Source organism: Schistosoma haematobium, chromosome 2 (assembly GCF_000699445.3).
Source record: "Schistosoma haematobium chromosome 2, whole genome shotgun sequence".
Taxonomy (NCBI): Eukaryota; Metazoa; Platyhelminthes; class Trematoda; order Strigeidida; family Schistosomatidae; genus Schistosoma; species Schistosoma haematobium.
In genome coordinates, this window is record NC_067197.1 from 36,531,866 (window position 1) to 36,545,727 (window position 13,862).

At 41.2% G+C, this 13,862-nt stretch overlaps 1 protein-coding gene across 2 annotated transcripts; it reads left to right on the forward strand.

Moving 5' to 3' along the window:
- Window positions 1–341: 341 nt before the first annotated feature.
- On the forward strand, window positions 342–10,804 carry FBXO28_1 (F-box only protein 28). 2 transcript variants are annotated; one of them, XM_051215077.1, is made up of 6 exons: window positions 342–453; window positions 486–631; window positions 664–929; window positions 3,234–3,382; window positions 7,440–7,657; window positions 8,984–10,804. In XM_051215077.1, the coding sequence occupies exons 1-6, from the start codon at window positions 358–360 to the stop codon at window positions 9,243–9,245; spliced, it is 1,137 nt and encodes a 378-aa protein (XP_051068261.1). In that variant the 5' UTR covers window positions 342–357; the 3' UTR covers window positions 9,246–10,804. The 2 variants fall into 2 exon arrangements, with proteins under 2 accessions (XP_051068261.1, XP_051068262.1); XM_051215078.1 differs by having other exon boundaries at window positions 494–631; window positions 664–10,804.
- Window positions 10,805–13,862: the final 3,058 nt, after the last annotated feature.

Genomic DNA, 13,862 nt, shown 5'->3' on the forward strand with positions numbered 1-13,862 from the left:
TATTTCGAGGTGTAAAAATGGATGTTTTAGTTATGAATACACATTTGGTTCAATCTTGCGATCCGATCCTAAAAATTCATTTTAGACATGAACTGTGGGAGGTATGAAAACGTACGTAAATAACAAGAGGTAAAAGAAAAGGAACTCGGTTTTTACTAGCTCGTCATACATATATACTGGAAATTAGAAAAGTCCAGCTTCCTTCCAAATGTAGGATGTAAATAAAACTTTTTGAGATAGTGATGTTAATAAAATTTACTAAATAAGCAGAATTAGACTTGGTAATTAGTTTGTGCTAATTATCGAATAACTGATTTATTCTTAGCCGCGGTTTTTGATATGTGAAGGTCGTCAGTGATGCCGCCCTATGTGAATATTGTTGATTTACCTGTTCAGCTAGTTGAGCAAGTTTTCAAGTATTTAAGATACGAAGAAGTTTCCAAACTGAGAGAGGTACTGCTTCGTATGTTATGTAACGTCTCTAGACATGTAGATTTTTTGACTTTGTATGCCGTGGCATTCTCAACAAAGGATTTAAGACTATTGAGAGAATGGTTGTATCCTATCATTCAGAACTTCGTTCGCTGTTGCCACGACGTGAATCTGAGCGTCGAAATCACTTGCTTAACAGGTTTGCGTTATTTAAGTTATGAATTTGCCTAGACACTGTGAAACTCTGTCTGCCATCGAGACACGTCTGTCTCTTTTGAAAATGAGTATCATGCGCTATGCAGACAAAGATCGCTGTTGTTTTTTCCCTGGAAAGGTTCTTGATGAAATGGAAGGTGTCTGTCGGTTCATACGATTGAATCAAGGTGTTCCGATAAGACCATATGATATACTGCATGAACTTCGAGATATATCTTCTATGGCGATGGAGCATTTTGAAGAAAACATCCTTCCATCTCTGCATCTGAAGTCAGATCTTGGTAAGAAGGCTTTCTTTTTTAGAGCTATGTGTTATTGCTATGGTTCGATAGGTTAGTCGTATCGTCACTTGCTGTTAATTTTCTTAATATCTACATTTTAAAATATCGTCACTACGATTCCCTGGACTTGGTTTTTCGGCAAGACTCTGATTTATGGACGACCTTTGAACGAATCTTAAGTGACTTTGTGAGATATCAGCCAATCAGCAAACAGTCAGTATGGAGTAAAAATGTATTATACAAAACCAAGGAAATAAAGTGGATACACTTCTTATACGTGGTTCAAAAACTTTTCAAGGTTAGTAAGGGGTTCATAGGTTCTAAAATCGTAATGCATGCGGTAGAGGAAATCATCCATATGGCTACAAAATAGTCGGCCTCTGGAGTCGTGATGAGGTCGAAAAACTCTTAGCCTCGACCACATAGATCCAATATTGCTTATGTGCACCCCGGTTGTTGAGAACACAAAATGCCACTCGTGGATAACGACACGATGCACATAGCCAAGCCCAGTTAGGAGTCTGTACTCTTTACAAACATCCGTATATATTGTAGTACTGTGGTGTGTGCTATTTATGTTGTCCCCCACTTGTGTTCTTGTTCACTACATTTGGTGTCGCTGCCAACCAGGGGGGGTGTTGTTCTGCGAACGCCATTGCGGGCATAGAGCTGAGGTGCTAGTTGGAGCAGTCTGGTGCGGAAAGGTGGCGTCGAGTGGGGTGCTCTGGCGAGGTGGCGTTGGCTGTAGCGGGTACTGTCGACGAAGAGTAGCGGTGGGACATGCAGCTGCTGGGCGGACGTCGGATGTAGATGGCTCATCAGGCCAGTGGGGCGCGGGTGTTAAGCGCCCCAGGTGCCGGGGTGATATCGGATGTGGTTGCCCCGGCAGGCCGACGGACCTGTAGAGGTCAGCGCGCCGCGGACTCGACATTTTGACGGAGGGCGTAGCACAGACTGAAGAGACGAAGAATGTGACGCGGCGAGCATGAACCACCGCAAGAACGACTGCTTCAAAGGGGGGACGAGTGTGGTGTGTGCTACTTGTATTGACATAAGTATTATATGATGTTAGTCGTGAACAGAAAGTCTGGCAGCAAAGAGACAAGAGGATCGAATAGTAAAGAATGGAAACAGGATGCAATTTGTATGAAAATTCAAGAACAATGAAGTCTGAGTCATTTAGAGGCAATTGGTGGACATTTTGCTAATTAAGCATTTACTTTATGATTGTTAGATTTTATTAACAAGTCCTGTAATTTTTTGTTAAAAAGATTCGATCGTCCCTACCCGTGTTCTGTTCACTACAGTACCTGGTTTCAGCCAGTATTACTGGTGCTTTTATTATCCAGTTCGCGATAATTTTCGTAATTTGCCTTAGTTAGGGATTATATATAGGGTTTTCATCACGAACTGACATCAGCTATAATGCCAGAAGTTTATTTAGTCAAATGCATGAAAGGCTTTTGCGTTAAAATCCGAGATCTATTATCTTATACCTGTGTGATTCGTCCACAAATTATAGACTCGCTGTTTTATTTGTTATAGCCGCTCAATTATCACGTTTTGTACAAAATTCCCTGTGAACCGATCGTACGTTGGCATTAAGCACTGAAGTTGGCGCTGTAACCTTGAAATCTCTAAACCGCTTCTGAGTGGCTCGTCCATAAATTGGAGTCTCGCTGGTTGTCTAGTTTTCAGAATGACATTTATAGTAAAAAAGAATATGTACAACTAATCGCACTCCTGTAATTATTAGTGAAACAACCAATATGATGTTATTTAGAAGCCAAGTGTTGTATATTGTGTGTTTTTAATATAAATACGTAAACGACTGTTGTGTGTGGGTTAGTCAAAGTTTTGAGTTACCGTTATGGTTAGTGATGATTTTGCACAAAAGCAGTCGAACTGGTATTGTAAATGTTGGCCAATATCTGATTCTCGAAGTCCGCTGTTTTATGAGGATTGTCCCCATAGATATTTCATGTGGACATCAAGTTCCACGTCCATATCCCGTACAGTTGTAAAAAAATGTGTAGTACTAAGTGGTAAAAACTCGGGTACGGCACTTTTTTCGTATTCGGTAAAGGAAAAGAATGGATTCATATTCGATTAAGTCATAGTTACAGTCAAGTCTAAAATTGGACTCGTAGTAGCAATAAAACTGAAGGTCAGTGAACCACTGTTTCATCAATTGATCTGAGCGTTAACACGTTCTTTTTTCATACATTACTTATTTAGACAAATTGATTTTATGAAAGTACAATATCTGTCATTTAAGTAATTTTAATGCCTAATTGGCACTAGGTAACTCGTGGCTACCATCTGAATTATCAAGCCCTTCCATTAGTCAAGCTCGAGGTCCTATACCATTAGATGAGCTCCGCGCAGTTTCAACTTTCAAACGGCATCAACTAAACCAGTTAGCCCAACATTCATGTCAACTCGCTAATACGGTGAGTTCCTTTATATTTCTACTAGAATTTATCTACACTCAATGGCTAATCATTGATTTCGAATATACAGGATTTTCGTTGTCTCTGTTTCATAGATCTCTATGATTATAAACAAAATTTTGTTTATTCCTCTGTTATTTTTGGAACCACTCATAATCACAACGTTATTTAACTAGCGTTATTTTGTCTCATTTATTTATTTATTTAAACACGTAAACATTGGTACAAAGAGGCACCAAATATATATACAACACACTTCGTTATTCGATGTGTGAGGAATGGAATACCCTCACAGGATTTATGTACTTCTGAGGTACACCTTTCAATGACAGACACTGCCACAGAACCGCCCGGTCTACAGAGTCAAATGCTGCTTCTAAATTAAGAAAAAACTATCATTGTCTGACGCCCATAAGTATGCCTGTGTTCTAGAACCTGACGAATGGTGAATATGTGGTCGATGCAGCCACGACCAGGTCTGAAGCCAGCCTGATTTTCTCGTGTTTGCAGTTCACGAGTCTTAGTTAGGTGCCCGATAATTATTGAGGCTAGTATTTTAGGTGCTATATTAGTCAAACTAATCCCTCTATGGTTGACACAGGATGATTTTGACCCCTTCTTATATTTCGCGACAATGAGTGATTGTGACCAGTCAGATGGGATAACATCCTACTCCCAGATTTTAGCTAAAATATTAGTCAAATTAATCGCTTAAACTGAACCACCATCCTTAAACACCTCTGGAGCCAATCCATCTGGGTCAGCTGCTCTTCCTCGTTTCATATTAACTATAGCCTTTTGAACGTCAGCCAGATTCTAAGGACCTACTTCAATGTTTCATTCACACTGTCTGGGAATGGAGGGTAGTTGTAGAGTAGCTGAAGACCAGCTGAACTGCCCTTCAAAGTGTTCCGCCCATCGTTCTAAACGTCTGGACTAGGAACAGATAAGAGTGTCGTATTTTTCTGAGATAGCCTTACTTACACTTGAACTTTAGGTTCCAGTTTATTTTATTAGTCTGTAGAGCTGTTTTGTGTTCACTTTAGCCGCCGCCGTTCCCATCTCTTTTGATTTCGATGCCCACCACTGCTCACTGTCGTTCCTTAGACTTTTGCTTAACCTAGAACTGATTCGCTTTCGCTCATCATCGTGTTCAGAGCCTCTGCCAGGGGAGTCCTACTCACTGCCTTCTCGTGGCGGGGGTGTTGTTTACGAAAATGAGAGGACGAAAAGCGAATGTCCGGCGCTTTAACCGGATCCCATACCAATGGTGCACATGGGCTCCAGTATCGTGCGGGAACAAATGGCGTATGAACCAATCGTTGGTCACCGGCTTCCATGGGACTGCATCTCCTCACGATGCTCCACTGCTTTGTGGATCAGACCTTCAGGTCGAAGGCTCGGGGAGTGGCTCCCAAGAAAACCACGTGCTTCGGTCTGGGCACCCGGGCAGTATCACAGCCCTCACACATATCGAATGAGATTTGTGTGGCGCATATGTATTTGGTGCCTCCTTGTACCAATATTTGTGTGTTAAAATAAAATAATGTTCAGAGCCTGGTGGGATGAGTTTACGAGAATCCACCAGTGCAATAGACCTTGAAGAAATCAATTGGTTCTTTGTAACCCTGTAGTTTAAATCACTAATAGATATCACTGCTGTTTCCACAGCTGTTTGTATATCTTTCCAAGCAACATCTGGGTCAGCCTCGTTTTCAGGACTAACTAAGTGTGACCTCAGTTTTTCCTAGAATCTATTTTCGGCTTTCTCACCACTTAATTCAATTCTAATGGGTCTTCTTAAAGTGGCTTTCCTGTGTGCAGTTCGGTGCAAACAGACACGTGCCCGTATAAGAGCATGATCGGAGTCCAAACAGGTATTCCAGAACGAGCGACAATCTTCTATCGACCCTCTCCAACGATGACTGATGGCAATGTGATCTATTTGAGTCCATCGTTGGTTTGGTGTAGGGGGTTGCCATGTTAGACGATGTCTCTCCTTATGCTTAAAATTTGTGTTTGCTGAAAATAAATGATTGTCTGAGCACAGTTGCACAGACGATCACCATTATCTGTTCGCTGGAATACCAAAATACCCACATAAACGTGTTTCTTTTTGGTTTAAGCTACCTACTTGGGCATTAAAGTCACTTGCTACAAGTACTATGTCTGAGCGTTTAGCTTTCTGAAGAAGTTCAGAAAGCTTTCTGTAAAAGTTATCTTCAACTTTATCCGAGCTACAGTCAGTGGGAGCGTAGGAGAAACGACGAAAAGGTAACGACGTATGTCGCTGGTTATCCATGGTGATACTTGGGGAGGTAGCCAGTAGAGGAAGTTCAGAGTTGAAAGTCGATATAGGATGAATAGTAGGAAGTGAAGAGAGAGTTTGATTATGGATACAGTGGTCTTGAGTGGTGTTAGAAGTGAGAGTGGTTATCACTTCCTGTTTGCCCACAACACGGAAGGGTTCTTCTGGAGGTACCTGGAAAGGGAATTGGACTAGAGGTGGTCTCAGTGACCTGAGCGCGTGACCGCTGTTCCCAAGGGACAACTACTTGAGGTCGGTCACACATGGCCTTTTTGTGAGTAATTTTCTTGTTAGCTCCGTACTTGTTGAGACATTACCGCCAGAGACGGATATCCACAGGATAAGGCGAGGTGTGCATTTATGGGGTCGAACTTTTCTAACTCCACCCCTCCTTGTGGGAAGGCAGCATCGCTGTCATGCTGGTTGTCTGAAGGAAGCACCTTACTACCGTCACATCTCTGTACAGTCAACAGTTTGACTTCACCCTCAGATCTTGGGTTTGCGCTGCTTTTAGTTTTACTGTTCTTCAACTGACCTGTCTGGCATAGTAGGATCTCGAGGAACGATTGTTCCAGCCAGTGTGGCTCGATTGGTTCATAACGATGGGCAAGCCCGACCACTACGTCAGGGTAGCAACAACGGTCGGGGCCACTCCACGAGCTTTTGACCTACAGGTATAATCCAAAAGGCAGTGGAGCAACGGAATGAAATTAAATCCCATGGTAGCCGGTGACCAACAACAGGTTCATACGCCTTTCGTTCCCTCGGGACACTGGAGCCCATGTGCACCATTGGTTTGGAATCAAAGTTTTACAATTTTTCTAGGTGGGTCCTTCATATTCACCAACCCAGATAACGCACCGGATATTCGCTCTCTGTTCTCTCAATTTCGTAAACAACACCCCGCCGTGAGAAGACAGTGAGTAGGACTTCTCCATAATACATCATAACAAGGTGAGATTACCTAGGTGAATATAAATGGAATCGAAATAATAATAGTATTTATGATAAATAAACATCAAATTGTTGTTTTATAAGGAAATATGTCTCAATCATTGTTGAGGTTTAGGATCTAAAATACAAGAAGTGAGTGGGTGTGCACCACTAAGACCGAATCTAATCAGTGTCATCCAATATCTCCAAACCCTGATCGTGATTGTCACTCGGAACCTACTAAGTAGTCTATCAATAAATGTTACCCAATGTACTAATCCTATTTCTTGGTTCGGCTTCTCTTATCACATCCCTTATAGACTCAAGTGTCATCCGTAAAACATCTATATTATTTTTCATGCTAATACTGTTCGGAACTTGCTTGTTTCCTCCAGATGATTATCCATTTTGACCAATATATCTGGTTCCAAATAGGATTAAACGCGCGTCCTGGACCCCACTGCCACCCGCCGTCCGTCTCTTCTGACAATATATTTAGTGTTCGGTCACAATAATTTTAGAATAAATAATCCTAGAGTTGTCATTTTTTCAGAAACAATTTTTGCGCATATTCTGTCCTCTAGTGCATGTAATTTGAAGATCAAATATTCAGGCAAAACATAATACGATAATACGATTAATATTATCGTTATGATTATTATATAATCACAATCATCACAACCATCTAAGCATGAATGCTCTACTGTGTATATTGTGAGGAATAGTTGTTCTTTTTGCATGTGACATGTGATCTTTGCGTTGTTGTTTTTTATCACAATATTCAGGGTAGCTAACATTTTTGTTGCTGTTATCTAGGAAAATATCACCCACAAGGAATCAGGAACTATTTCTAGAGAATTAACGGTCAATCAAAAGTTAACTTCTGACATAAAGCGACTTAAACAGGGTCAAAACTTAAACATGACCCGCATCTGTAAATTGAGTCGTTTGGTGTATCATTTACTTTGTAAACAACGAGAAGTGACTGAGCAGAACAAACAGTTGGGTTCACTATTAAAAATGCAAAGTCGTAGGTATGTTATTGCAGTGTTATCACTCATTATTTTTCTCCTAATTTCATTTATTTTGATTATTGGTTGTTTTCAAGTTCGCTTCCATACAGTCGTGTTTTTCTGCTGTTCTAATTCAAAATGAAAATTCGATTGGTTATGACACCAGAGATGTATATCATAATTGCCCGGATTATAGTCAGATACTGTTGTTTAGATTGTAACTTTAAAAACATTCTCCTTATCTCAACCTAAAAATTTGGATAAATTTGTGACTATTCGCCAGCATGCAGAAGTAAAGCAAGTTGTACGTGAGGATTAGAATGGCTTCTTTAGTTTATTAAAAGTCACAAATGAACTGTATTCTATATTCATTCAGTCGGTCACAACGTAGAACCTGGTACGTATGTACATCGATTTAAGTCGCCATATCACATCAACAGAGAAAGATGAAATTATCAGACCGAATTCCATAGTAGTAGATATAGTAACAGTATCAGTGGTGATTGAGAAGATTAGGCATCAGAGGTACGACTCAAGAAAACATGAATCAGTGAAACAACAACAAAACAAAAGTCATGGAGAACTCGAAAGCTCAGAATTCGCAGAACGATAAAGAATGGATGTGCCTGCGTTTATGTGGAGCATACGTATTTGGTGCCTCCTTGTACCAATGTTTATGTGTTTAAATAAATAAATAAAACTACTCCTACACCACATAACATCGATCGTTAGGGTAGGTGGTTGTTCGGCACACGTAACACATCCGTGGCAGTAGTTGTATGTACATGGTCATGTGAGAGCATTTTAAGAGAGCTGAATCTTCCCACTCTCAGCCGTACCAGGGCACTTGGGGGCTTTTTGAATCTAACAAATATATGCTAGAAAATTTTACATTCTCTCCCCGGATTAGCTTTTAGGAGAGGTGAATTATAACGAGTAGAATTTGTTTATATTCGTCTATCAAGGCAATCCATGCATAAAAAATATTCCAAATGTCTAAATAGTGATTGATTTTCTCAAAGTAATGTTTTCAGCAATTACGTGTGATGCTGAATGATTTGCTATAGGGTTGAATCTTGCCAGAGACTGGAGGTACTCTCAAGTCCTAGAAGTTATGTAACTCAAATAATTGACTTTCTATTGATGGATTTTACAAATTCAAAACTAGTTATGTTGGTCTCTACACATGTATCATTCATGTAAGGCACCATATTTTTTTCCGTATCGTCTTTATGTCACTTAAAGGTAACTGACATACATTATAGACACTGAAACAGTTTCGTTTATTTCAAACGAGATTTTTTATTTTTGTTTTTACTACTATTATTTGTTGATGCTAATTTTCAGAATAAAACAGTTAGAAGCTGTTTGTGGGACAAATATAGCCAACAGTTCAGATGGATTAGAGTCAACATCGTCGTCGTCACCTTCATCGGTTGTTTGCACATCGTCTTCACCGAGCCACTGCAACCAGTTATCTTCATTTAATGAACAGAATATCTTAAAGTCTGGTAATAAAAGAGTTAAATCTAGTGATGTTCGTGTTTGTGATAATGAAATTCATTGTATGGTGCCGTCGAAAGTACTTTTTTTGTCAGAGATTGATTAAATTTGTTTCATCGAAATTGCTTCCTATTTCTTCTTTTAAAAAAGTTTGTTTCATTTACCTATTTAGGTAAGAAAACTCAGTAAATGCGATTCACTTTATTTTATTTCATATCATTTTCTTTTCCAGGTAAATTAATTAGTTTCTTTTGTACATTATTTTATTTACCGGAATGTATATATGTTACTTACTTACAATATAGTTATCTTTATTGACGAATATTTTTTCGCTTGTGTACACTGTTATAAGATAAAGCCATATTCTGATTATACATCAAATTTACATCATTTTATGAAATAATTAGTTGCCATTTATTCTGAGGAATTCGAGACCCATAGTGACGTTTAGTTACCCAACTTAAAGGTCTTTAGACGAATGTGAAGGTTGTACGATAATGTCGTATCCCAGTGGATTAACATTTAGCATGGTTTTATATTTATTGGCAGTCTGAAATGAATATTACGAAGAGGATCAGTTTGACTTAAATTAGTTTTAAATTATGTAGTCCTGAAAAAATGTCCCCGATATAAGTAAAGAATGTTTCTACTGGTAAGACTCATGGGAGATGATTCCGTACAAATAACCATCAAAGGGTTGACGCTTTCTTAACAGCACTCCATTTTCTAAGATTGTTTCCATACGAAAATAATCGTAGAAACTGGAGTACGTTTCTGATTAGTCATAAGTCAAAGGAACAAAGGGTAAGGCGGACATATTTCACACTCAAATGTTACTCGCTTTTTTACTGATCAACTTTATTAGTATGCGCCCCCTTTCCATATGAAGTCGATAAAAGGCTGCACCTAACAATCCATATTTATTTGTTGAAGTATTATTTTATGAGAATAGAAGGGTGTGCATGTTAACAGTGCGATGGATGTTTGTCAAAGGACTATGTTGTCCGAGATAGTAGTTAACTATTTAATTCTCACAGGAAATAATGTAGATCTCAAAATAATTAACACGATTAATTCTTGTGCCAAAATCATTACCTTACCAATATTTAAGAAGATCGCGTTTTTATTCTGTCACTAATTGTTTCACTGACCCAATAATGTTTCAATCTTTGCTTTGCACTTTAACTAATAACTGGTAGTCTACTTCTTACCCAATATTATTTTATTTATTTATTTATTTGGACACATGAATATTGGTACAAGAGAGCGCCAATATATATGCGCCACACAAAACAGTGAAAATTCGAGAGGAATACAAAGAAAAAAAAGCTAAGGAGCGCAACAAAAAAAAGAGAGAACAATAACGAAGAGATTGGTGTAAGGTAATGTGCTAGTAATCAGGGAGCGCAAAGGTACAATCGGAAGAAATCTTTCAGGTAAGGGAGACACAACCACTTTTTATGAAGAAAGTAAAAGGTTACAGCAGGATCGCCACTGGCTTCTATTCTGAGCCATATCTGATAACGTCTCTAGCCACTGTGTAGCACCATCTCTCAGACCCCAACCAGGGAGTCGTGAAGGACCAACACAAGCCAGTTCTTTGCAGCTTTCTTTCATGCCCCGACACCATGTCATGCACTGACCACCTCTCCGCTTCTTCCAACCAGTCCCAGAGTCGGCAAATAATGCACGATGTAGAATTCTCTGGGACGACATTCGAAGAACATGTCCAAGCCACCGAAGTCGGTGTTTCAAGATGGTAACATCAATTGAATTATCATCTCTGTGCCTGAACACACGATGCCGAGCCTCTGCATTACTGACATGGTGTTGCCACTGAATGTCAGCAATCCTTCGGAGACAGCGATGATCGGACACAGAGAGTCGTCTAACATCCTCAACTCGGAGAGGCCAGGTTTCACAGGCATAGAGCAAAACTGCTCTCACCGACGCGTTGTAGATCCGACCTTTTACAGCCAGACTAACATCACGAAGGCGCCAAAGATGGCCCAGATTGGCATAAGCCGCTCTGGCTTTCACTATACGTGCATTGATCTCATCACTCACACCCCCACCAGCACTTATGCAGCTACCCAGATACACGAACATCTCGACTACGTCTATCTGCTCACCATCCAGGGTGAGTACAGGATTGGAATCCTGCCAGTCTTGTAGAAGTACTTTGCACTTCGACGGTGCAAAGCACATACCATACCTACGGACACTGATTGCCAACTGATCAAGTGCGGATTGCATGGTTTGGGCATTATCGCATAGTAAGACAACATTATCCGCATACTCAAGGTCGAGAAGTCTTTCTCCAGACAACAGATCCACACCGCCATTACTTACATCCATCAGAGCTGTTTCCAGAATGTCATCGATGGCAAAGTTGAAGAGGAATGGTGAGATTGGGCAACCCTGCCTAACCCCACTGCTCGAATGGAACAGTGGAGAAAGGTGGTTGTATGCCCTCACTCTGCCTGAGGTGTTTTTATATAGGGCTTTTAGGATGTTAATAAACTTCTCAGGCACGCCCTTCTTCAATAGACAATCCCAGAGAACAGTCCTGTCCAACGAATCGAAGGCAGCCCTGATGTCAAGAAACACTACGATTGTTGGCCTTTGAAAAGTATGGCGGTGTTCTAACATTAGGCGGAGGGTGAATATATGATCAATACATCCTCGACCAGAACGAAACCCAGCCTGCTCCTGGCGGGTCAATCTCTCTCGGGTTTTGAACAACCTACGAAGAATGACGGAAGCCAATAGCTTGGACGCAATCGGAAGTAAACTTATCCCCCGATAGTTGTTACAGGAACGACGTGAACCCTTTTTAAAGATAGGGACAACTATCGACTCATTCCGTGACGTTGGTACACTCTCGAGCTCCCAGATCTTTGTAAACAACGTCGTCAATTCCTTAGTGAAAAAGTCACCACCATCTTTAAAAAGAGCCGGAGGTAAGTCATCTGGGCCAGGTGATTTGTAACGCTTCAAGAGTTGGAGTTCCTCGCAGACTTCCTCCTCATTTGGTGGATCAGTCGTCACCGGCCATGGAGGGCAGGACAGTCTGACCGATGTTGCCGGAGCAGCAGGCCAGTTGAACTGCCCTTCGAAAAATTCTGCCCATCGTCCAAGACGTCGATGGATGTTAGTGATTGGCATCCCATCATCCTCGCAGATTGTTTCACTCACACCAGACTTCTTGCTGCCAGTGGCTCGGATGAGCTGGAAGAGCTTCCGGTAGTTACCAGATGCAGCTGCTGCTCCCAGTTCATTAGCACGCTTCGACCACCAGGCTTCTCGGTCCTTACGCAAGCTTTGCCCAATTTCTTTACGTAACATCCTTCGTTTATGGTCAAACTCACGGTCACCCGGAGTAGACCGACGGGCTTCAATGAGTTGTAAGGAACCTGAAGAAACCCAGTGCTTAAAAGCGGGACGTTTCGCAAACCCACAACTGACTGTACCCGCCATTTTCATGGCGTCATGCAATTGCAACCAATGCTCGTCCATACTTTTCGGTGGAGTGGTAGCTAGCCTAGAGGCTAGCTCGGTTCGATACTTATTTGCAACAGAAGTTGCAACCAGCTTGCTAATATCAATCCTTTGCTGGCGGTCACTTCGTTGTCCACTGAAAAGTAAGGCAAGATTGGCGCAGACCAAGGCATGGTCAGAGTCCAGATAGGTACTCCAAAAGGAGCGGCAGTCTTGTACACAACCACGCCAGCGGTAGCTGATCGCGATGTGATCAATCTGAGTCCAGGCTTGGGATGCAGAGGGAGGACGCCAGGTGGCACATCGGCGATGACTGTGCCGAAAGTTAGTGCTAGCCAGAAACAGGTTGTGGTCTGTGCACAGTTGCAGTAGACGGTCCCCGTTATCTGACCTGCGACCAACGAGTCCCCATCGGCCACCTAAACGACTCTCTTCTGTGCCTAGACGCCCGACCTGAGCATTCAAGTCTCCGGCTAGTACTACAATATCTGTCGAACGCACTTTCTGGAGAAGAACAGATAACTGGTAGTAAAACTCATCCTTGATTGCATCCGGGCTGCAATCTGTCGGGGCATAGGCGGAGATGACGAAAAGACATCGTTTCTCACGCCGATTTCTTCTCACTTCGATGGAACTTTCTAATCTAACAGCACATAACCGACTGTTAATGGGGATCCGATCGACTAGTGCTGCCTCAGCTCTAGCGCTTAGTGCGACACCAACGCCTGCAAGACCAGACGAAGATGCCACAGGGTCCCCGGATAAGCGCACGTAAAACAAGCTTTTTGAAGTGACAGATGTAGAGCGAATTTATAGTACTTCGCCAGAGTCTTGAATACGGGTCTCGGATAGACAACAAACATCAATATTAAGACTTTCTAAAGACATAGCCAGCCCTATCTGTTGACCAACCTGCATAAGTGTGCGAACGTTGAAGGCAGCCAGTTTGAATGGTGCACTTGGTTTCAGAAAAACTGCTTCAGTACTCATATTCGATGGTAACATACAATTTTCAACCGGACAGTGACACGAGAACGTTTAGATACAGTCGGATTTCCACCAAAGACGAGCCGCTGTATAAGTATAAAGGAGGGTGAATAATGTGGAAAATAATAATAATAATGACAATAATAGTAATAATAATAGTATTAATAATGACAATAATAGTAATGATAAGTATTTGAATCGACTGATTGCTTTTCGGAGCGAGAAAAGCAGTTGC